The sequence below is a fragment of the Labrus bergylta genome, chromosome 24 (genome assembly GCF_963930695.1).
Source record: "Labrus bergylta chromosome 24, fLabBer1.1, whole genome shotgun sequence".
Taxonomy (NCBI): Eukaryota; Metazoa; Chordata; class Actinopteri; order Labriformes; family Labridae; genus Labrus; species Labrus bergylta.
This window is the reverse complement of record NC_089218.1, coordinates 1,008,411-1,034,328: the sequence shown is the minus strand read 5'-3', so window position 1 is coordinate 1,034,328 and position 25,918 is coordinate 1,008,411. Positions and strand designations below refer to the sequence as shown.

Sequence of the window (25,918 nt, the reverse complement as noted above, 5' to 3'; positions counted from 1 at the left end):
GAACATAAATAGATGAAGCACAAAAAGAACCGTTCATCAGAGTATGGGAACCAGGAGAGAGAGAGAGACACAGGGCTGCCAACTTGGAGGTCTATATCTCCATACATGGGGCGCAACCTTTGATAAAGGGACATCTGCGCCCCCTTTAATTTTCTTAATGCTTGCAGAAAGTGACTAAATCTTACATCACCAATCAGACTTGTTTTCATTGTTTAGCAAGAGAGGGGGACTAAATGTAATATAATGAACCTGACTTCTTTTTTTTTATTTTATGGAAACTTGAAGGCAATTATCATATTAATAGGTGTTGGATTTCTGGAGAACACAGCACTAAGGGACTCATTTTAATTCCTACTAAAACTAATGCTCTGAGCATTTATTTATGGACTTAAATTCCCCTTCCAACTTTACGAAATGTTTAAAATAACCCATGAAGTCCTGCACAACATCAGCATCTTGTCTGCTTTTCACCCACAGCCTCCAGCAGTGAGGGGTGGGAGAGGAGTGATGCTGGGGGGGGGGGGGGGGGGCGCGGGGTACGAGCGTGCTGACGCGGGAGCGCGCACATAGGAAGGAAGCGAAGGAAGGAGCTGAGGCAGTTCAGTCGGATGAACGGAGCCGAGCGTGTGTGTCGCCCTTGTCGTTTTTTTACAGCAGCGAAAAGCAGCGACCGGCCGCGCGAAACCTGCCCCAAAATGATGCTCAAAGTCGTCCATCTCCTCGGGGTGCTGGTCTGCGGCAGCCAAGGTAAGGGAGCCTGCGTGAATGTTTGCACCCCTCCAGCTTGGTGACTTTGTGGACAAGTTGAGTGTTATTTTGCTATAAAGATCTGCAGCAGGCAGAGAGAGCAGAGAGAGAGAGGGAGAGGGAGAGAGAGAGCTGGATTGTTTAACTGGACGTTATTTTGTAGTTGAAGCACGTCTTGCAGGGGCCAGAATGCTTTCTTACTGAAAAGGGGGATTATGATGGGGTCCTCTTTTTAGGGTGGGTGAGCTGTTGAGATACAATGTGTACTACCCAGACAAAAAAAAACAGCTATCTTCATCATTTGGCGTGTTTAAGCCTCGTTGTTGAGTTTTTTTTCTATCTTTAGGATCAGCCTGATGGATGCTTTCTTTCTTAAAGAGCTGGCTTTATCCTTATATCGATGCTGTCTTACTCAAACTTGCACCTTCCACTGGAAGATTTATTACTATTCCGTATTGGTCGTCATATCAGCTTGGACCACCGCCTGTCATGTAATCACACTCTCCTGTCCACTACCGTGCTATACACAGCAAAAATCACACTGTTAAATTGAAGACTGTGCGGTGTAATCTTCCCTCAGGCTGTCCTTGATAAAACTGGACCCATTTTGCGGACATGGACTCTAAAATTCTTGGAAAAGTTTGGACATATTCGCCGCATTTGTGACAGTTGAGCGACACTTAAGCGTTAATTGGGTTTCACGTGAGCAGCGCACCTGATGGGGCTGTGATTGCCTCTGCAGACAGACAGACAGATACAGCTGTTACTTGAATGACGCCTGAACACAGTCGGGTCTGTTTCTTTACTGTGTCCTGGTCAGTGATGCGCGTCGCTGTGTCACCGCAGGCTGAAGCTGACGTGCACTGCGAAAAATAGACCCAACTCCTGTAGCTTCAGATTTACTAGTAATCCGTTTGTTGAAGCGAGAAAATGTTGCTTGCAGGATCAGAGTATTTTATCTCTCTCAGTGGCAGTTCATGCATTTAATACTGGCTCCTGCATTTAAAATAATCACGCAACAAGTTCATTGCATCGAGGATTACACGGGTTATCGTAATGCCCTTGGCGAGATTTTTCTTCTTGTTATAAGATACAAACAAGGTCTCAAGACTTTAAAAAACTAAAAACGATGAGTTGTTAGCTGACATTTTTTGCAGTGTGGTCACACTTGGATCCTTGCGCACAACGGCAGGTGGGGGTAGAGCGCTGCAAAGTGATGCCAAGAGTGGAGGCATAAGCCGCTGGTCGTTAGAGGATGCTGCAGGTCACATGCATGCAGACTGAAGTCCTTCAGGGTCTCACAGTGGGAGTTATGAGGATCCCTTAAAGGGCTTACAAAGACTCCCTGAAGAAAAATGGAGAATCACAGATACATTTGTATTAAAGCTCAGTATGCTACACATAATCCCAGTTTTGGTGTAAAACTGACTATGAATTTGAATAACAGATTCCTCTGATGCCACTTATGTTTCATTCTCACACTCGTCCCAGAGAAAGCCGAATGTAATTGAGATCATAAAACATTCGCTGCCTTGTGATGTGGGACAACACTTGACTCCACTTTCTCTCATGTGTGTTTGTTTTTTGGATTAAAACAGCAGCGGGAAACTCAGTGTCTAGATCTGAAACATACTGCTGAACCTGCACGTTGAGCATTTTAACACAGACTCTGTAGTTCATATTTCTAACATTTCAATCGATATGCTGCTAGAAACTGCTGTAATGACAGGGAGGAGTTTTTATTGTTACATCTCGTCCCACTAAAATAGAACAAGGAGGCCATACTGCTCATAAGCGAATATTTAATGCTTTGTTACTTTCTCTCTGTTGCAGTAGTGTTACATCACCCCGCCGACAAAATTCAATTCTTATCATGCTTTTCATGATGGCAAAGTCCACACAAATTGACCTATTAGACAATGCAGAGAAGCCGCTGTAATGTGAATAATGAGGCTAGCTGTGTGCTGAAGGGTGTACGTGTAGGATGCTGGATTCTCTGTGATTTTTATCTATGTGGGGCCTTGGAGGGAAAGGACAAGAACCAGGAAGCTGCTTCACTCATTTTCACAAATTCATGTCAGCAATGTGCCCCAGCTCCCACCACATTAACTCTGCAGATATCCTCCTCTCTCTCCCCCCTCTGGCTCCTGAAGGAAAACATTTGCTTTTGAAGTCCCCAGCTCACCGTCTAACCTCCACTTGACTATGCATCCTTGAAGGTTTATGTATTTGGCTTCTTCCGATGCTTAGTACAATGAATTATATGCTTGCTCGGGCTCACCCGGGACTCGCCGATGTGATGTTAAGTGGCGTAATTAAGATATTTCTCTGTATCTCTGGGGGGAAATGTCAGTGGCTCAGGGTTTAAAAGATTTATGCCCCTGTGCTTAAGTGTCTCTCATTGCACCCTGAGCCTGAGCTTAAGCATGTGTTAGAGGTTTGCTTACATCCTGTTCTGCTGCTTTATAGACATGCTCACATGACTGAGCAGAAATTCAGGGGTGCACAATCTTTCCCACACACTGTACTCAGCCTCCAACTACACAAATGACTCAGTGGGTTAATATTTATGAGGGTAGTGCGGATTTCTTTTTCAGAATTTCAATACTGGTCTTGCAAGCGGCATTTTTGGGGGGGCCAGATGTAGACCTCAGAAGCTGCCCTTTTTCCCCCGCTGATAACTTTAAACATGAACAATGTACACAGATGTTTACACCACACAACACCAATCACTAACTCACATTAAAGACATGCAAAGCTGTTCACAAAGGAAATGGTCTGTGCCTTGGTCCTGCAAGGTGAAATTGATTGCATTATTTGATTAATAGACTCGGATGGAGAGCGCTCATATATAGTGAGCCTGTGTGTATATGAAAATGGAATCGGCCCCTCGAGGCAGCCGCATATGAGAAATCAATTTAAGGAACGGCTAGAGTCAGCAGGCCCTCTGAGTTGTACAAAGGGCAATCTCAGTGTTGTGGATATGCTATTTATTTGCCTGGGAGCTTTTGATTTCTCATGTGTGCCCTTTAACACTCGGCTTCAAGCCTTTGCATTGAATTTGTGCGACAGGAGTATTGTGTTGTATTCTAAACACCTGGCTACATGAAAGTGCTGTCAACCATGTGTGCTGCAGGGTTGTTGTCAGCCTGTGATGAATGAAATGGAAGCAGTTAGACTTAAAGGAAATCAGCAATCGTTGTGAGATGTGACATCTGCATGTTTTTCTAAATCCTGCCTGCATTTGTTCCAGAGTATTTTCCAGACTGAATGAATTATTAAAGAGTACGCTGAGTGACTAAAAGTTAACCCTGATGACTCGCTTCCACAGATCCAATAAATTCATTGGTTTTACTCGTTATCTTTACATATCTATACATGGATTACTTGATGGGTCCCAGGAGTCTGGGGTGTCAGGGACCTCTGGAGAAGAGCCGCTCTCTGCAGCTGTTTGTTGTTGGCAAGTCAATCAAAACACTATAGAGTGATACTAAAAGACTACAATGGATGCAAGATGACCACAAAGAGACTCCAATCAACCACAGAGGCTGAAAACTATTTCAACGAGACGCTCAGTGACAAAAAACAAGATGCAAAACAACTTTAAAATGGGACAGGAAACACCAAAAGGGATTCAGAATATTAGCAAAATGACAACAAAGCGTGCTCTGAATGTATACAAAGAAAATGTAACTCGTAGAACCAGACCAGAAAAATCTTAAAGGGACTCAAAACAACTGCAGACAGACAACTTTAACACTCACAAAGAGACAAAAACCATCCCAAAAAGGACTCGAAACGATTACCATGTCTGATTTATGCTACGTCCAGAGGGCCATGTACATAACTACTGCACGGGGAAGTTACAAGGCCACTTTAAGTGCAGGACCTTGACAGACATGAACTGCCAAAGGGCAGCTTGAAAGGCTTTTGTATGAGGTGTACAGTCATCAGCTCACCTCTCAGTAAGCAGGATTAGTATAAAGAAATGTGAAGCAAATGTATTCATACTTCCTGAAAGATGTTTTGCCTTTCTAAGACATTTGTTGGTCTTGTAAGTTACATAAGACGTTGTAGAGTTCTGGAAAAAAGAGAGTCTGTCCCAACCAAATGCAAAAAAAAGTAGATAACTGAAACAGCGAGGGTCCTGTTGTCTCAAAGTGTCTACATCGCTCATTAAATTCTAAATGGTGAATCCTAGAAAAGTGAATAAAGTGAGCAGCAGGACGATAGATACGGAGGGTTGAGGGAAGGAAGAGATAATGTTTAAAAATTCATTCAACTCAAGTGAGTCTGATTGCATCTAGTTAAATTGCATTGCCAGAGATTGAATCAAACTCTGTGGAGTTACACTGCGCCAAAATTAATAAAATGTAATTGAATCCTGTCGCGATGGAATCAAATTAGGCCAGAGTGACGTGATGGGAGGAGGCATCTGCTGCATGTTTTTTTCGGCGTGTGCTCCTGTTGGGTTTCGTCAACTGTTTTACATCCGTTTGGTGCTCGCCAGGCCGCTCACCCTTTGGCTCCTGCTTTTATGTGTCCTGCCAGTCTAAATGCCAGTCTAACTAGCGGGCTAATAGGCAGAGCCAGGATGCCAGGGCCACAACAGAATCAGTGGGCGCACTGGCTGACTGACAGATGGATGGAAGTGGCTGCATGGTCTTCTTCTCTTTCCTACCGTTGCTCATTTTCTGTAGCTTTAGCATGGCCTGTACACACTCACACACTTCACAGCCGGCTCCTCCAAACGCTCATCCCCTCATGGGACGCTGCAGTGTTGGTCTGGGGCTTACTTTTGGGTTTGGGCACCGGGAGGCATGATTAAATGAAGAACAGAGGCATCAGAGGAATGGCAGAAGAGCTTCAGATGCACTCCAGTTTGGGCGGTGTGTTTTCAGTGACCCACTTAGTCCGTATTTATAACTAGCCTGAAGCCTGGAGGTTTGCCTCACTGTGCCCTGACGTAAATCACAAGTGAAATATAGATAGCAGAGCATGTTCTCTACGACATGAATTCTAAATAAAAAAATAAAGCATTAGCAGAATCTCTGGATGTTCTTTAATTCGGTTAGTCGGGTTGGCTTTTTGTAGCTAAGCTTTTTTTTTGATTCTGATAGGACAGATCCAAACCGTTTCCGTGTTTGTAAGTACGTTATCAAAGTGTCAGACGTTGAAATTGGTAAACGTGTTAAGATGGAGAGATACAAGTGTTATAAGAGGTGTTGAGTTATTTGTGATGTCGATGTAAACTTTCACTGACACTGGCAGAGTATCGATCTTTCTGCTCGACTCAGAGTTTGGTTTGACAGTTTGAACATTGACATCATGAGTTTGTGAATCTTTTTGAAGATGGAGGCAAACATGACAGATGTTAGGCTTAATTCAATATCTTGAAATTTATTCATATTCATGTTGTTTTAAGTGTTTAGTACTTGTGAAACACATTACTTATTTGAATAGTTTTCATAAAAGCAACTTTTGGTACATCATATTCTTATGTCCTCTTTCATTTCTGCATTTATTCTGCCGTAAGCAGATGCCCAGTCGTGAGGCAACAAAATGATGTCTGATTAAAAGTATCACACCTTTTTCTTCATCTAGCATGAAATTGTTCCTAACGACATGTTTGAATAGGAACTGATTAGTTTTTAACTTCCTCTCAGTCACTCTAGTGAATGAAGACGCCTCCTACAGGACGGTGTTAGCAAGCACATATATCGATGTTGACGACTATTACACCCTGTAGACCTGCCAGTTCTGACAATCGTTTTATTTGAGCTCTTCTGTGTTGGAGAGTTTAATGTTTTTTTTTTCCCTTTACATGTTTCCCTCGAGTACGTCTAAATGCTTATTTTTGTCATTTGCAGTAAACGGGCTAAAATGTTTAAAATTCCTGCTGAGGCTTTCAAAAAAGGTTCCCTCAAAGGACAGGAGAGGTTTGAACTTTGCTGATGAATTGGGATGGGTAGTGATTTGTTGTGGACGTTCTTATTGAGAGTGACTGTGGGCAGATGTACCCTCGAAAACAATAAAACCTCTTTATGAGTCCTCATTACGAGGGCTTTTTTCTGTGGGATTAGACTGATGCACTGCAGCAGGTGAAGTGCAGTGGAGGGGTGCCAACACATTGACGTATGAAACTTGGCCTCAGAAGGCAGAAAGATGGACAGATGACAGGACGGGGTGGCTGGATGACAGATTTACAGACAGCTGAATGTGCTAACGTTGAGACATAGATAGAACCAAAATGAAGAGGAGCTTCCTATTGACGGCCAAAGAAACAACATTTTTCAACTTCCTCCTGCTGGATGTGGGCCGTGCATCGATGGAGGATTAGTTAGCGCTATCCCACAGAGGCTGCTGAATGTCTGAAAGGTCCATCACAGTGATTTAGAAAGGCGCTAATGCTAATTGTAGCCTGCCTGGCTGGCAGACGCTAATGAGAGAGTGGTGCAGACTTTTGAATTCACCCATCAGTGTAATGAGATGAGCCAGGTAGTTTGATTTCTTGAGAAAAATTAGATTTTCTTTTAGAGCTTTAGTGTACAGCCTTGTTTTTTGAAAGAAAAAAAAAACTTGAAATGAGGAAAGAATCTTTTTTTAAAGATGAAAACTCAATACATATTTTGCACACGAGCACATAATGTCTACAGCTGCAGAAATATGTGATCAGTGTTGTTTCTTATTTCTTTACCTTTTAGCTCACTTATGATTGATCGCCGTATCTCCAGGTTCAATCTGCTTTTTCGCAGGCTTTGGTTGTCTGCAGGAAAACTGAAAAATCGTGAATAATTCAGCTTAGATTGATCCCTACAAAAAGATACCTGCTTCCAAGTGCAGACATCAACCAATCTGCTTGTTAAATGGGAACAATGACCAGCACATGGTCATTGTTGGTCACATATCTCTTATCCAAATGGGCCGTCACTCCCAGCCACTTAATTCTGTTCTGATTTGTGATGTAGATTGACTTTTAATTGGAGTTGACATGAAATAAGTGAACAGAGCGGGGATGAAAAAGGTCTCTGGCTGCTTCACTCTGTAGACGTTGTGATTACATCGTCAGCATGTTTATCCCAAGGCCGCCAGGGCTAACTTGTTTAGCGCTTAGATCATCTTTTAAAAGCAAGTGATTGAAGGTGAAAACCATTATGTAGCTACCTGAAGTCTTTGAACCTGTCTTTATGTTGGCTGGCATCAAAAAGCGTTGTGTATTCTTTTCTCTGCTGGTCTTGATATCCCAGTTTACCTTTGGGCTTACAGGATTAAATTATCTTCAGCTGTATTGTGCTGTACTGCATCATATTTCCTTCCACCCATCCATCCATCCATTCAGACAGGAGGTCCCTGGCTTGTCTCTCCTGCTGGTTAATTAGCCCAAATTGTGATTGATGGACTCTCATGTGAATAGCTTGTGGTCCTGTTGCTGACCCGCCTAAGGAGATCAACCCAGCTGCCAATCACACCTCATGATAGTCTAAAGTCTGCCTGTTTACAAGAGGCCATATCCTGATTTAACCCCCCCCCCCCGCCCCATCTAACTGATACTTCCCAGAATAACGTGACATAAAGTAGTCCAGTATCCTTGCGGGATTTGTTCTGCTAGGAAATGATGAAAGCACGATCTTGAAGAGGGATTAGTCTTCTCAGATTTCTTGCCTTGTGGCCGATATCCTTGTTTATGGGGAGGCAGTACTTGATGAGGAATCAGAGGCATATAGAAGGAGGAAGGACACTTGAGATGTGGTCCTGGTAAAGCAGAACAGCTCCAAGTAAGGCCAAACCCCTCTCCGCTTTCCTGATTGCCTCTCCATGCCAGACAACCTTCAAACAGAATCTCGTAATGCAACGTGGGACAGCTTCTTTTATTTTTTGTTTCCATCTCTTCTCCTATGACTCTTCCCTTCCACTTTTTCCCCCCTCTTTTTATTTCTCCTTCTTTTCATGTGCTCGCTGTGTTTCCTGGTCCTCCCACACTCGTCTCATCACACAGCGTCTGTGGGGGGGAAGATATCCTGCTCTCCCCTACGTGGGAAGCCTTTCAAGCAGCACCCATGCTTAATGCTATTTGCTTGGGAAGCTAATGATGTTTGTTGTTCTCGTGCTCAATATAGTTATTACCACCTATGGATTTTATGTTACTTGACTCACTTCTGGGCTCAGGAATTTTCAACGATAGCTGTTCCAAGGTTGTTCTGTCAAGCGTGTTATTATCTCTCAAAAGCTTAATGATCACTCTGCAAGCACTCACAAGACGCACGAGGCAAATTGTAGGCGTGTTTTTAATTACTCTGTATATCGGCGTAACTTCCCATCATTCCTAACCTAAAGCAGCTACTCTGGGATTGATGTCTTCCCGCCCACCATCCAAACAGTTCCCAAGGACGTGTACCTCCATGGGAATTTTTAAAGGCTGTCTCAGTAATTAAAAAAATCTAATCTTAACTCAAATATGTTGTTTACTGACATGCCAGGTGAACAAAATGTTTCCCCTAGTCCTAATCCTTTTTTTTTTGTTGCCTTTGAAAGCACCAGATCCCACATGACGCATTCACCTCAGGCTATTTATGGACGAACATCTCTTCAACTGTCAGTAACTATTTGTGCTGACTCAAGCTGCTTATATTGATCTAACAGTATTGGTCTTCAAGGAGGAGTCCATCAAATCAACATTTCACTGTTAATTTTCATTAATTGGACGGTGTTCCAGTTCCAGTTTGTGCCTATTGGATTAAGAAAAGAAGTGTTGCCAGAGAAAATCAACAAGGAAGATATGGGATGAGTGCCAGTGTTGGCTGTCCTTTCATGTGAGTGTATACACCTTAAGGGAATGAGTCATGAGAGAGCCTTGTGATCACATTGATTCACACATGCTTTTATGTTCAGCATGTTGATGTGTCCTGCTTGTAAGGAACCAACACTCCCTCAGTAAAGAGTCAATAAATGATGTGACATATTTGAGCTGAAACTAAAAATAGCAACAGTTATGGACGACAGATTATCCGCAGGAATTGGAAGACATCAGGAGAACCTCCTTTTCTGAACTGGTTGACTGAACTGGGCACAGTAGCTGCATACGAAACAATGTCATATAGGATGCAGGACAGAACAATATCTTCTGAAGTGGGGAATGTATCTCGTTGTGATTAACCCTTGGTTGAAATTCTTATTATTGTGCTTCAACAAGACTTCAACAAGACTTTGTTGCAGAACCAGATTAGATTCCTCAGAGCATGCCATCTTGTAAGAACAGTGTGTATTTCAGTGTACCCTGATCCTGTATGTTGCTCCAAGAACCTGAAATTACTTTTATTTCACGCTGCTATTCATCCATCCTGTAGAGTCTGGAGGTGACGACCACAGAAATGATAGATCGTCTCAGCACTTGAGGCAAAAGCAGCAGCAGCAGCAGCCGCGGACGTGGAGAAACATTGCAACGCCGCTCCTCAGTCAATAAGCAACAAGAAGCTTTGCTGGAAGCTTGAAAATAAAAGTGGGTGGGGGGGGGGGAGAGTGGTACTGGCTCTGGCAGCTCACTCCCCAAGGAGGCGGCCTGAGCCACAAATTAATAGAGCGCTCCCACATGATCGGGGAGTTTCATTTGGAACCGTCACGCTACATAAAGCCCCACTGAAATGAGGAGTTCGCTGAGGTCCCCCTCCACTTCCCCGAGAGTCCCCAAATAACCTGTGTGATTGTAACACTCGGCCCCCTGTTCCCCCACCTGTGAACATCCCGGGCAGGGCTTTGCTCCTGCTCATCCCACTTCAATTATAAAAGCTATTGTTCCTTTTTACGCCTTCAAAGTGTGTCATACAAACCCTGTTACCCCTTTAGGTTTCAAGCTCTAATAAACAAAAGTATTCCTAAAATACAACGACAGTATTATCATCTGATAAATATTTTTAAATTAAGAATTCCACAAAGCTTTAAAAAAATTGAAAACACTGAAAAACGTCTGACTATTATGTCACTGCCCTGATTTAGTGGCTTACACATTCTAAGCACATCTTAACATTTCTGTTTTTCTCCTCTTGCACATAAAATCTAACAAACACTCAGTTAACAACAGTGTGAAATTCTTAGTGACAAATGTGGAGAGTGGTGCGCCCCTGAGGCCCGCTTCACTCTTATCATTATCTTTGCAATGCCTGAGATTAGACACAGCAACCAACTCTCTGAGAAGAGCGTGCCTCTGAGCGAGGATTAACACAATGACTAATCACTCAACTCACTGGACACAAAACATACAGCACTGATTCATATTTTCTGACAAAGTCTACTTATTATAAATTGGCTTCGAATATTTGCTTTTGGCATAATATTGTATACAAACGATATATTGAGAGAAAATTACCAAATCATCTTTTTGTGTCAGTTAAACAATTTCCACAATAATGGTTTTGGGAACGATTCCTATTAGAGTGTTTCAGTTTGTTTTGAAATGTCTAACATTCAAATGAGACTTAGACATCAAATCCAAATAAAACTCAAATCCAGAGCTGGAAGATCAACTCTGCTTTGAGAAATATCCAGTGTTTACACAAGAACAGAACTTTAGCTTGTACAGTCTTTATTAAATAAATGTTATTTTTAACTACAGTGTAGCTTCATGGATGGTAATTTCTTGACGAGATGAAAAGTCGAGGATATTCATGATTCACAGTTAAAGAAAATCTTTAAATATTTACCGGCTTTCTAAGCATTACCCACTCAATCCTCGTCTTGAAAAAAAAGCCATTTCAGCTTTTGCCTCTGCCAGTACCACACCATTAAAGTCCACTTCATTCCCATTGGCTAGCTCTTCCAAAGCCGGCTAAGAGGCAACAGCAGCAGCATCCAGCTGTGCTTGCAAACTCTGTGAGCCCCCAACTTGAAAAGTTGTCCTGAGCAAAGCAGTTAGAAAATGTCCCAGGCAGTCAGATTGCAGCTTTTGTCCAGCACAAGCTTGAGGATGACATTTTTGGGGATATAAATTGAAAATTTTCCAATGAAAAAATTGGATTAATCACCATCACATTTTGTACTTGGCATTTTTATTTGCTTCAGTGAGTTCTTCTGACTCTTCACTTGGCTTCACCAGCCGATCTTAAAGTCATCCAAAGTTTTTTTAATGAACAAAAAGACGACATAGTTTATAGCATTTCTAACATCCTCACATGTTCCTTGTCTTGAGCGCCAATGAGCATCTGTTTAAATAATCATTGGTTAACACCACCGATGTTTCAGCATGATCTTAACCCAGTTGTTGTTTCCTTCTGGTCTGTCGAGTCCTCTCTCAGTGGGGTCGACTCTTCTGTTCTGCGATCTTCCCCGTGTGATTCTTAAGTGATGGAGGGAAGTAAATCAACACAGAAGAGGGCCTGACACCAAAAACTGATATTTATTGTCAATGTTCTGGATTATGGAAAATGGATTCGCCTTTAGCCCAGTGTTTAAAAAAATGTCTAAATCCAGCCAATTATCTGTGGGAATAAAGAAATACACTGCCAAAACAAAACAGTCCCTGCACTGAGAACTGAAGTGCCAAAAGCCTTTTGTATCATAGTTGGAATGCTTCAAAGTGGACTATATCGCTTCTTATTATGTTTTTATAAAGTGTAAACATTAATGAAGACTACAGGGAATCTTAAAACCAAAATAGCCATAAGTCCCCCTCTGTCAAGGTCGGGAGTTATCTCTCAAGACGCCATTCCTCATGACTCATTATGAACATTTTTACAGAGATATTAAATCAACTAAGAAACATAGGTTCCTTTGGAACATAGGATTTTGTTCAACCAGTGTTGTCTCCCCCTGCTGAGCATCAACTTCTACCTATATTTGGAAAGTAAAATGCTATATCTGCTTCTTATAGTCTATTAGATTATAAAGAAGTTTGGAAGCCAAAGGTTGTAAAATTCCCCTCCAAAAAAATAATGTAACCTATGATTGGTTCTTGGTCCATTGCTCAAGATGAATATTGCACATTGGCATATAAAAATAGACAGATATGTATGCCTGCTGTATCCAAACTGGTAATACTCTCATATTAAGAGCGCAGTGTAGTTCCTTTGTTGCCTAATGGCACAAACTCTCACTTTGATATTCTGTCCACATGTGTGAATAAATGGGCCTAAACTTAAGTCAGCTTGTTTCCCTGAGTGTGACCGTGGCTGATGAAATCTTCCCAACAGTGACACAAAGGGAAAAAAATAACATCTCACCACTTTGAAGTTTGTGCTGTGTTGTTTTCCAGAGATTCGGTTCAGTGTTACAATTTCCCCCAACACCGCAGGCTCGCCCTATTGATCCATTGTCTCAGAGTGTTGCAAACAATTTTTGCTTCTTTTCTTTTTCTCTTTGCCTTTGTTCCTCCTCCTTCCAAGAATGAGAATCTGTTAGCTTTATGAATACTGATCACAGCTCCGTGCTCCTTCAACCCCGAGGTGTTGTCGAGAAATCCCAAGAACAAGAATTAAGATCGTCAATTTGAAAAACGCAATTATGACTCGTGAGAATGGAGTCTCAAAAAGAGGACGGCAGGACTTTGTTTATGTGTTTAATGTTTAACATTAAATGATTTATATGTCACCTACAGGTTGAGATATTTATAGAATATTTAGAACAGTACTATATGATAACATAAAAAGAGGCATATTGTTGTTCCCTAACTTAACCAGGAGAGCTTTTCCCCCCAAACGTTATTCCCTTGAGTGTGCCTGTTCCCCTTTATCGTTTGTACTGTAGATGTGTGTGTGGCTCTCCTGCTTTGTCCCGTTTTTAGCACATTGCTTACATAACCGCTCCCTTGTATAACCTGAGAAAACAGGAAACAGAAAGACAAAGTTGCTACAGTATCCTTGGGTGCACCGCCACCTTCTCAAACGAAACCATTTGTTATGTGGAGCGCTCGCAGTGTTTGCTGTGATGGAGAGCGCGGGGGGCTTCGGGTGACGCGTGGCCCAGTCTTCAGCGGATCCTGTGTCACTCGGAAGGTTGTTTATTGGGTGTCTTTTTTTTCCTGTTATAGATTTAGACGACGTGACTGTGAAGCCTCAGCACCTGCATGTTGGCGACAGCAGCTTCTTTTTGTGTGTGTGTGTGCAGAGGATACGAGCTGATCCAATGTTCATAGGTCATCCTGCTGTGAAATCTGATGCTATATCTGTGTAAATCAAATCTGATTTTTGCAAAGAGCTGCTAAAGTGGAAAATGAGTTATAAGGGGGATGGATTGTGTGTTTGTGAGCGCATTTATTTCAGGGTTTTGCTTACTCTTTGAAATCCGCCGTTTTGGGTTCAGCCCCCTTTCTAGCTCAAGGCTCAGAGCGTTGAGTGAAGATGCAGCGCCCGCATCTGCCTGCATCAGCAAAACTTTATGCAAAACACACACACAAGCATGCAGGAAGACTCTCTCATACAAACACACACACACACACACACACACACTCATTTAAGATGTTCCTAGAATCCCTGAGTCGCAGCAGCCTGGCTTGAAGTCTTGAGAAAATTGCAAAAGTTTTAATTTAATGTTCAACCATGCAACACGTGTCTCCCCCTTGATGACAAGAAAATCAGATAAGTGGAGGAGAAAATTCAAGCGTGGAATCAGAATCAGGACCTCCCAACTCGCCTGTGATTATCGCCCAATCATAATCTCTCTTGGCGGGATCCCTACTTCAGCAAGCGATCATGAGAAGGCCCGATAGTCCATCAGTGGCACAGAGGGAGGGAGATGCACTTCAGTGTGTCCTGCATTCAACATGCTCAGCCATCTGCGGCCCCTCAAAGCTTCAGAACCCCCCACTGTTTTTTGGAATAAGTTGTAGGAAAGCTGTGAGGAATAGAAACTGAAAAACAAGTGCCAAGCGAGGTCAGCAGAACACTTACCGCTGAGCTCGATGCAGATGTAAATGTCTGAAGAGAAAAAAAAAATCAGTACTTGCTCATTTCTGCAGCGCGAAGTGAGAATCAATTAGAGAATTTCAGCTTCCCCGAGTAATTCTGGATGCTCTAAAGCAGTCAGCAAGTGATTTGATATGCTGATTATTTTACAGCTGGTGCAAAATGGGAGGTGCAAGCCACAGATCGGCGTGAACCTTCACAAAGCCGCTTGACATGTTAGCGGCAGGAGAAATCAGCTGCTCCCACCTCTGCAGGAGCTGTAAGTCGCTTTAAATTTCACCCTCGCCTCGTTCTTGACACCTATCTTGTAATGCTGTTTTACCCGCCGCTGTTTGTCGAAGACACAGTCTGCATGCCATGATATCCAACCTTCACCTCCTGAAGCTCACATCAAACTCTCAGCTCCACTCCGCTCCGCTCGGCTCGTGAGGGAATCCATCAAATTGGAAGTTTGTGTCTGACAGGACTGCAGAAAGCCAAAAAAAAAAAAAAATGTTGTGTATTTCCTGGATAGAAAATCAGATTTCTGCTTTCCACCAACAGTGATTCATGACCACAGCAGTCGACTCAACACAGTGCGGTCGACTGTGTTTGTGTCTAAACAAACACGTATTTGCCAGTTTTACGCAAGTGTGTGTCATGTGAACTGGCGTGGTGTGAGTGTGTGAGAGCGAGAGAGAGAGGGGCTATTGTTTAGTGTGCAGGACCACTGATGCTATCACTGCTAATCTACTGACTGGGTTATTGTGCTGCTGGAAGAGACAGCATGACTCTTTATGAACCTCAAGGGGGGTCAGTTTGTAAGAGTGTGCATACAATATGTGCCTGTGTTTCACATCATGAGGGAAGATATGAGTATGATGATCTTGTTGGCGTCATAACCGCTCTGATGGTGTCTGAACACCAGGCCTGAGGCTTTCACTAACAATGCTTTTCATTATGGTTGTTTATCGCTTGTTTTTGTTTAAGCAACCGTGCAGGACTCCGTTTTGAACAGAAGTACCAAATCCTCCGAGTTAAAGCCTGAACTACCAAACATTGGACTTTTTTTAAAGAATAATCTTTGTGGTTCTTGATTGATTTTCATCTATTTCTTTAACTCTTTGTTTTTTACTCGACATGGCTGTAATGGAATCCCCTCCTCCCACCCCCCATACCAAACTAAAGACAATACCAACACACAAAACAACATTCTTTTATCTTCCTGTGGTAAAGGTGCATTGTGGTGTCATGTTTACATGTATTGTTTCTTAATCCAGCACATATGGAACGTCATGAGTTTTGAAATTTGGCGTCCTTATAAATGAGCAATATAATCACAAAATAAGTGCTTACTCTTAAAAACATTGGCTCAGAGTGTTATCATTGGTAACAACCCCCAAATGTTCCTTTAACCTTGTCTTTATTGTTTATATGTGCTTATTTTTTGCATTTAAATTCTATTTAAATAGGTTTTAAAATCCCACTCTAACATGCAAAGATCACAAATTCTGGACTACAAAAGATTTTACTGATCCTTATTTATTATGATTAGTCATCATTATTGTTTATTTTACCAGCATCTGTGTCAAATGTAATGCATTTATACGAGTTGATAAGCCAAATTGTATAACTATTAACTACCTCTATGTTGATGAAAGGAAAACTTTACACATAAAAAAAGGCCATTTATTATGTAGTTGACAAAAATGAAAAATATTCATCAACAACTTTTTGTTATCTATGTGTCACTTTAGTTTTCTTCCCCTGCGGCCTATTATAGAAGTATGTTATGTAAAGTTGAATATCCATGCATGTTATTTAGCCATTTAACTGACTTACTATAGCTGCATAACTAGACATTATCAAATGCTCGTTGGTGGCTCCCATCCTGCACGCTACATTTAACAAGCATGATTGTGTGTGTTGATTTATTCACGCACACACTGACCACCTCTCCTCCACATGTTGCAACCATTTAGTGCGTCCCATGTTGGTTTCCTCGTGCAGTCGTGTAAGAAAGATGTAACCAATAAATGAGGCGGGTGAGGAAAATCAATGGGCGAGGGTGTAAATGTCGAGGAGGGAAACGCATTAATGGTTTCTCTGCTGCTCATTAAAACCACCTTACAGTTGATATCGTGGTTTCCATTGCTGAAAATCCTTGTGGAGGTGGTTATTATGATTATTTGCATTTCTATTCCCTCATTACTGAAATTAAAATATATAAACTCTATGACTATACTATAATATTATATGAATGTTTGAACAGCTTCATGTGCAGTGGCTTTATGTGATCGTGAGACTGAGTGTGTCCTCAGGCTCTCAAATAGGTTGCACAGTATTTTAGTGTGTATTAAATATGTCTGATGGCTCTATTGGAAACTGTGTGTGTGTGCGCATACATGTCCGTGCGTGTGCATAGACCCGTGTGAACAAGTGATTTATGGGCTGTTTTTAATCAGGCGCTAGAAAATGTTATTAGACAGCCTTCTCGTGCTCCCTCCGCCTGCAAATGAGCCGGCCCCCGCTGCACCCTGGGATAGCCTCCTGTAATTAGTTCTGGGAACTCACCTGTTACTGACATGACTGAGGAAGAGGGAGGGAGGGGAAGAGAGGGAGGACTGAGAGGGTAACAAGCAGACAGATAAACAAACAGAGAGGAAACAGACTGGAGAGAGGAGAGGGGGGTGAGAGAGATTGAGGGTGAAGAAAAGGACCAAAGAGGAAGAGGAGAGGGGTGCACAGTTGTGAAAAGACGGAGGGAAAAAGAAACCGACCTCAACACAACAACACCTCCTGGTTTGTATGTCTTCTAACAAGCGTGCCAGACTCCAGCTGACTTTTCCGGAATAAATTAGTATTGAGGGATGCTGTGTTCTTTCTATTTCTGTAAAATGTGTGAAAGCTTACTCTCAGGTGTAATAACCCTGAGGTATAAATCTACAAAAACAACTTTTTATTTTACACTTTGACAATAAGATACTGTAAGATAAACAGCAGCTATTATTTGGAGAATAATAATTAATATTTAAAGTATTGTCACCAACATTGCTGTTACACTTGTCACATTTCCAAAAACATATTTTTCCAGTCTTGAACTCAGCATGCCTCCCTGCCAGAATGAGCTGCCTGCTCTGGGGCGCGTCGCTGAGTCCTGATGAACTGACTGTAGCTGCTGGCCACAGACTCTCCACCGAGCACCAGCTTGACAGCCAATCAAAACAGTGGCTTGTCACTCCCAGCTACACAAACACACAACCCCAGTCACACACACACACACACACACACAAATACAAAAAAATGTAAACTGTCAGCAAGATCATACGCATGTAATCTAAATCTGCACATATGCAAAAACAGATTGTGCATTTTTTCAGCAGCTCCTGACAGGCCAGCAAAAACATGATGAAATATTCAGTGAGTCTCACTGTGGTTTGAATTCTACCTGTCTCAGCTTTTCTTCTTAGTTTGTGTGTATTTGTTTGTACCATAGAGGAAGAGATACGGCCTGTGTGCATGTTGGCATCAGTTCTGTTCAGACGTTTCTACCTCATAGATATATTCAGTGTAAACATGTCTGTGTGTGTGTGTGTGTGTGTGCAACAGTGAGGAGAGGGTGTTTGTGTGTTTGATTTTTGTGTCTGTGTTTGTACATGTTTGTGCTAGCTCTAAATTCTTGCTGTCACGGCCGTGTGTAATTGGGTCTGAGCCAGCCAATCCTTTTGTTTGTGTGTTGCCTTGTGCTTACATCAACTGTGTTCTTAATAACATAGACAAACTTTGCAGCCAGACTTTCCGCCTATTCTTTTTTCAAGCCCCCGTTTTATTCCTCCACTTACATCAAAAGGCAGTTACAGATATCAGTGACCTTTTTTTCTGAGCTGATATGCAAGAATGATCATAATTAAAGGCTTTTACAGCGTGAGCTTATGCTGTTGACAGGTCGCCTCTTACATTTTAATCAAAGGCTTTGCATGAAGAGTGGAAGTTCAGAAATAAATTAGATAACCGAACCTTTTTTTTCAATAGAAGAGACAAAGTATCTGTTCTGTATAAAATCAGTTCAGATTTTGTGTTTTCAGTAAATCAATTGACATCTACTCGACCAAGTGAAAGCCAATGTCAGCATTAGATACAGCACAAGACATACAATACTGCTGCATGAGCATTTGGAGTCCCACAGGGCTCTATTGTTGGCCCCTCCAAATTCTTTAAACCTGCTTAATTACAGTCCCCTTTTCCATTACTTGTTACATACACCAGAGGTAACTCAAAATTGAAAGTGGATATAGCTTCAGTAAACATTTTGTTGTTCAGACCTGAATAATGTTCTTTTGTTGCACTCTCAACAGTTTTAACTTTTATCTAGTCTTAGATATTATATTATATATTATATTTTGAAAATGACACCTCTCATACTCTCATCTGTCTGTGGAGAAGATCTTTGGCACAGACATATTCTCATGATAACTCCTATTTCAGTTCAGTTTCCTCCCACTTCACTAAAAACTTTCCTCTATCTGACTCAGACTGTTGCCACTGGGGAGTCTGTCTGATGATTAAGAGAGCGTATCACCATTGTTGCCTCTCTGCACCAATGAGGGAGCCACTTCACTGCTGTAAAAAGATTGCTTCTTGCTAAATGAGTACGGTAATAGGCCTTTATAGAAGGAACATTTATTACATTAGTTTGGGATATTTGGACATTTTTGGGCATGATTCAATATTTGTTGAGATTTTACTGTACTTCATTATTTTGATAATATTCAAAGAGTGCAATGCAGGACTGATATCGCTTTCCTCAAGATCAGCACATGATTTTATGGATTGGGGAATTTTTTTCTGATTTTTCCAAACTGGTAACTTCAGTCTGTTATATAACCAGTGGGAAAACAACATGTCTGTCTGTCAGTCAACTCAGCCACGCCCATTTTAATGCAAAATGTATGAATACCTCTTATCCTTAATATGTTTAAACAGGAGTTATCAACTATTCTCACTCAATGCAATGTGTACCAATAAAGCCATGCACCACAGACAGCACAAAGTGTTTGTACCAAGCTGTAAACATGTTAACTTCTGGCATTTTAACATGGGAACATTCCCTGGGTATTCCCTGGTCTTTGCAGCCTATCTCAAGTGGAAACTTGAGGAACTGCATTTTTTTGCACCACACAATGACTTCATTTTCTGTTTACACTGGAGTTTGCCATTTGGTAGAAACAGGTTTAATTGGTAAGTTAAGTGCCAGACTGTTTTTTCGGGGGCCGGGACCAACACTTCCTGGAATCTCATTTGTACTTGCCAAACAATAATTTGGCAGCCATCCTGCCTTAGTAATCCAAAATGATAATGAGTAGTTTGCCTTTGAAGCTGTTTCAAAAGTAGAACATTCACCTGACTTTCTTTTCCTGCAACGTTTGGCGCAGTGTATTTACAACCCAACCACTGTGACGATGTGTCATGGCTGGATGGAAGTGACTGATGGAGCTTGAAACCTTTAGGGGATGAAGTGATTTTTCACTTAGTCAAATAGGGTATTGACATGACGTTTTTCTTCCTGTGCATTTTAACTGCTTCATTAAATGTATTTCGCACCAGAGTTAGAGGCAATAATTAGATAATTGTACCCGTGTAAAAGTCAATTTGGAAACCTTGACAAATCCCTGCACACTTGCAAACATATACATATGGACATGTATAGTATCTTAGCATGTGGCAAGCTAACATACAATCATAGTAAGTTTGTTCCTTTGTCTTTAAGAAGATAAAGAAGAGGAGATCTCATTGAGGGAGCATGTACTGTTAAAAAAGCAAAACATGGCAGCCGGCCAACTTCTGCTGCGCTTTGAAAACCAGTCCCCCTTCACTTAGATACAGCAGCAACTAAAGGTGGAAGAGAGAAATAAAACGCCAGAGATACACTCACTGCAAAGCACTCAGCTCTGAATAAATCACAGACAGTTGCAGATTCTTTTCCAAACACTTCAGCTGACAAGTTGGTAATATTCTCCCTATGTAAATTTGCAATGTAGAACAGGTAGTGAGACATAAAAGACTCTTTGAATTTGAAGCAGTGATCATTTTTAATCCTCGTTGACATTAACCTTCGAAGACGCTCTATAGACATGTCTGTCTGGAGGATGTTTCCTTGACACTTTAAGTAAAGAGTATACATATTTTATATTTCTCAAGATGTTTTTTTTATCATTGGACATCAGTGAAAAGACATTTATATTCCTCAAGTGAGACAGTTTAAAGCTAATAACGCTTTCCCAATCATAGAGGAGCAGTTGAAATTTGAAGTAGTATGCATAATTGCTTTCATGCAATGAGTTGGTGAGGAGATTCATCCTGCTTTCCTTCAAAGCTTTCACAGAAGAAACAAAGCTGAAGGCTAACCCTGCAGGGAATAATAACATTTCTTCTCTTTGGTCCATAAACATTTTACCATAATGGATTCATTTGTTGCTGGTAGGAACAATGTCTTCCCTTTTGAAATGGCAGGGTCGCTTCCCTTGGGTATCATTTTGTAATGCTAAGCTAATGCTTAAAGGTAGTAGCTTCCTATGTAGTGCACATGATTGGTATTGTGAAAGTGTACAGTTAATAGTGAGAGATATCAATATGAAGAAGGATGTCACTGTGTTTTTATTCCATTTATCACAACTCATTTTTCTGTTTCCACATCATTTCTGTGGCAGGCATTTAATTGCTTAGCGTCTAATGAGAGTGATTTTTCATACACAGCTTATTTCTCACTTTGTTGGCATTTAGCTGTAGGGTTCACAGTTGGGGGTTCTCGCCATGCACCGTCGGGATTACGTGGGCATCTGTAGACCGAGAAAACATCTGAAACCATTTCAAAACCCGGTCCCCCTTCAGACAAACATCAGCAACAACAACAACAACAATAAGCCATCTTTTTATAAACAGGACAGATTTTCTTAATTCCTTAAAAGTTGCCATTTTTGAACACACCATGCATCATCGGTGTTACCTTTTGCTAATGCTTACCTGGAGCGAACCACTGGGAAACCGTGCCAGGGTGGAGGAGCATCATATCCGTGTCATGGGATTACACTGAGCTACTATAAAAAAATAAAATGCTAACTCTGATCGTCTCTGCGTCTGTAAATAAAGCTCAAAAACCACAAAATAATAACACTTGGATTAAAGATTTGTAGGTTACAGAGGGAGGTATTTGGCAACACATAAAGTGAGACTTTAGTCTGTTTGAAGGACAAAGAATAGCCAATTAAATGTGACTACAAATACTTACTCAAATAGGCTGCCTGTACTGGTAGTTAAGCAAATAGAAACCTGTAGTCCTTGTGTCTCCACACGGTGAAGAAAAGTTGGATTTAGGATTCTAAAATTGTTACTACATGATTTTGTGTCTTTAATTCAACCAAACAGATTGATTACAAGTCTGTGTCTTCAGCGCCTTCACCGTCCATTAGCGCTCGTCGTGGCACATCCTTGACCCCCGTCCACCACCGCCGCCACCTCTCCTCAAAGACAGAGTGATGGCCGAACACGGTCCCTCCATCCCGAACACATGTCGAGTAGCGTTCATTAGTCCCGCCGTTCTGAAAGGTTCATAAATCACCGCCATCTGGAACTCTCAGTGCTGCAAAAGAAACACGCTTGGTGAACAACTCCTCTTTCCTCCGTCACTGTGCTGATGGCAAACAGCCAATCAGATAGCAGGTCCCACTGTGGCATGTCATGGCTAGGCCCAACACAACAGTCAACCATTATAATACGTTTCACCACTGATGGATAGCAGGGTTTCACTTGAGGGTTTCACTGCCTCCTATAGAGAATAAATCTCACAGCAAATCAATAATACACTTTATTTATGTTGCACCTCTCATACAAGATGTGTCCACCTTAAAATAAGTCAGCTTTATTCTCGGAATAAATATTTGAATAAGGATATGGTGCAGTAATAATAAGACCAAAAATTAAAACTCATGCACTCTCTGAAACTCTTTCAAAGGGAAAATGGTGAAAAAGTAAAGTCAACTTTGGGTGACCCGCTTGTTCTGTCTCTGCATTGTGCTCAAGTCACTGCATTCTCCAGCATTATGATTTAGAGTTTGGAGATTTTCCTCAAGTGTTTTCAAGGCTGTCTTCTTAAAAAAAAAAACCTGCATGGCATTAGGTGCGATGAAGGGGCCCTTGAGAATCCTTCAGGAGATTATGCGTAGGACAGAATCCAGTCATGACCCTCTGCAAAAAAAATGCATCCAGAAAGTCGAGCTGAAACAGATTAAAGACTTCAGCCATCTTAAGCTAGAGCCCTATACATGTGGACTGACTTAAATATTTCAAGATGTAGCTCTGCTGGCAATCTTCCCCCTAAAGAGTCACTGCAGCAGAGCAGCTGGCGAAGCAATATCTGTGAGAAGTGTTTGCACATATGTATTCCAGAGAGAGCAGAAGTCTGAATCAACAGCCTGTGCAGCTCTGCCACCCTGAGTGGACTCGAAGAACGCCTGGGTGCACCTTTCATGCTTTTTTATCTTAAATGAGGTAGAGGAACACATGCACATGTATCCACGTCTAGATCAACCTGTACTCTATGTTTAACCGGAGTAAGCATCAATATGCAGCACCTGTTGGTATGAACACCATTCTGACAAAATGAGAATAAATTATTTAAAAACATTTTTTTAGAGATCACTTTAAAAGCTTTAATTAGAAATGCTTTCCTTGTGATTCATGTGTGTGGAACTAAACTGTGTACAGGTGTGTGTGTGTGTGTGTGTGTGTGTGTGTACATGCATATTCAGCTCAGCACCTGTAGGTCACCTGAGCATGAATCATCTTATTTGCTCGGAGGTACTCACTTCTGGTGTTTGTAATGTGCTTTGCATGTTTTTTGGGAGGCGATCTTATCATGTAGCAAACAGAGAGCAGCTATCTGACAGTGTGCATGCCCTCTGACACACACACACACACACACACACACACACACACACACACACACACACGCACACACACAGATGTGGGTTTGGATTACTGGATGTGATTTATCCTTGATTCATCTTTCTGTGTTGTCGTGTTTGTTCTCACATTATCAGCTGATCCTCGGAGCAAACAAGAGAGAGGACATTACATGGAGGACAGAAAAGAAAGATTTTACTTTTACTTTGGTGTGAATTTGGAGATAAGCAAAAAACCTGATTTCATGTGATACAGTTATACTCCCCTGCTCCACCTGGATGTTGTTTACCCTTAAAAAACTTTTTGCAGGATCCTCTTAAGATGAAATATAACAGCCAGAGCTTTCAGTCTTTATGCAGCCGAAAGCTAAAACTTCTGATGATGCACTTTTGACATCATAATGTTTATGTGTGGATAAAAGAATATATGAAATGTCATGTGCCAGATAATTCCATGCAGGAGAACACTTTTCCTGCTCTTCTTTAACTGTTTCAAAAATGAAATTATTTTGAAAGTGTCTGTCATTCCACATTTCACCTTTTGTTGTGTTGGTTGTATTTACTCTTCTTAGTTTTTTTGAAATCATTAAAAAGATGATCTGAAACGACAGCATTAAAACACTAATACAGCTACTGCAGCTTTTTTTTGTTCCGCAGACGTCAAAGGGTTAATGCAGGTGAAACTTTGAAAACAGAAAGGCAGAAGAAGGGAAGCGAAGCAACAAAACAAAAAGAGACATTTTCAGCCACAAGCAAATCCCCTCTCCCCGCCATCTTCCTCTCTGGGGAAATCAGCGACGGGGGAGAGAGGAGGGATGCTGTTTTCGTTTCACTCAAGTGCCGTGCGACCTCCGTCCTCCGTCCACCTGTGCCCTCCTCCTCCTCCTCCTCCTCCTCAGCCGCTCCCTGCTGCACAACAATAATCTGCCCATCTGCTCTGATCAAACTTTCTCCCCCTCTTCATCCCCTTTCTCTTCTTTCTGTCCTCTTCCTCTCTCCATCACAGCCTCATCTTCCTCATTATCCCCCGAGACTCTTTTTCTGCTCCTTTTGTTGCCGGCAGAACTCCAACAGGCGATTATTGATCGGCTTAATCGGAGGCGTTAGAATGCAATTCCACCTGTCTTCTCCGCTTCATAGCTCCGTGGGCCATTCGATAACGTTTAGACGAGGCGGATGCAGATGTGGCCGCGTCGGTCGCCAACGACAAAGAGGGAGGGAGAAGAGGAGGGACGCCACTAATGTCGAGCTGCCGCCTCTACGCTCCCTTATTCTTTGTCTTCACCACCTGTCAAAAAACAAATCTCTCTTTCTCTTTCACTGTTTTTCAGTCTCCCTGTTTTTCTTTCTTTCCTCGCCTTATTTACCCGTCTGAGTCAGAATATCCATCCCTGATCCCCGTCTCTCTTTTCATCTCTCGCTCCCTTTTCTGCTACCGCTGAATATTCCATGTCTCATCCTGGCTGAGGGGAATGTTGTGAACAGACGTATTGATATTCAAATAAATCTCCTCCAGGAGATAAGGCAGGCCATTGTCTCTCATCTTTCATGTGAACTTGAATTCCTATTTTCTCTACATTTTTCACGCACGGAATAAATCCCACGCTGGCTCTGAAAATCTAGTCCTGGAGAAATGGTTCGGTAGAGATCAGCAACTTTTTTTTGTGCTCGTATCCTAGAGCAAGACATCTAATCCCCCACATTTGCTCAGTGTCCAACAAGATTAACAGTGTTTTGGGTTGCTCACAGGTATGTAAAGATGTTCTTTTAGGCGTCTAGGAGCTGACCAGCACAGCCACAATCTGCAGGAACACTAATTCAGTCTGCTGCATCAACAAACACTGACATAAAAAAAGTGATTTTAAGGTTGATTTTGCTTCTGATTTTATTAAGTATTCCAAATTTCTCCATCATGTCCTCAAGTTACCTCTGCCTGCTTTTTCTGTTTCCATTTTCTGTTTACATATGTTATATTTTTGACAACTCCCCTGCAACAGATGTGCTCTGGCTGCATTCACAGATGTGTTGCATGCATAGCCAACGTAACAACACAACAGGAGCAAGTGAGTGGGAGTGGAGTTGTCAGGGCTGCATTGCATTGTGGGTTTCTGAAGGATTTGTCAATAGAGAATTTGTAGCTTCCTTTTGCTGCAGTGTACGTTTAGATCATGTGTTGTTTTTAGCTTGAGTTGACTTGGTGTATGTTTAGCTGATCGTCGTCTTTGGTTGAAACGTTGAGGATCCAGGTTAAAGGGGCAGAAGCTGCAGGTGTGAATGAATTTGCAGCAGCAGTGTGACACCTCGGCACACTGAGCAAATAAAGGTGAGCTCATAGGTGCATTTCAG

General features: G+C 41.8%; 1 protein-coding gene across 4 annotated transcripts in view; it reads left to right on the top strand.

The window, feature by feature from the left end:
* Window positions 1-585: 585 nt before the first annotated feature.
* LOC110005463 (neural cell adhesion molecule 2-like) overlaps window positions 586-25,918 on the top strand; it is a 274,694-nt gene continuing 249,361 nt past the window's right edge. For 2 of the 4 annotated variants that reach the window (XM_065951921.1, XM_065951922.1), the window contains exon 1: window positions 586-747. In XM_065951921.1, coding sequence (XP_065807993.1) covers window positions 609-747 — 139 coding nt within the window. In that variant the 5' untranslated portion in view covers window positions 586-608. The remainder of the gene's footprint in view (window positions 748-25,918) is intronic. The other 2 variants (XM_065951920.1, XM_065951919.1) reach the window with 2 other exon arrangements.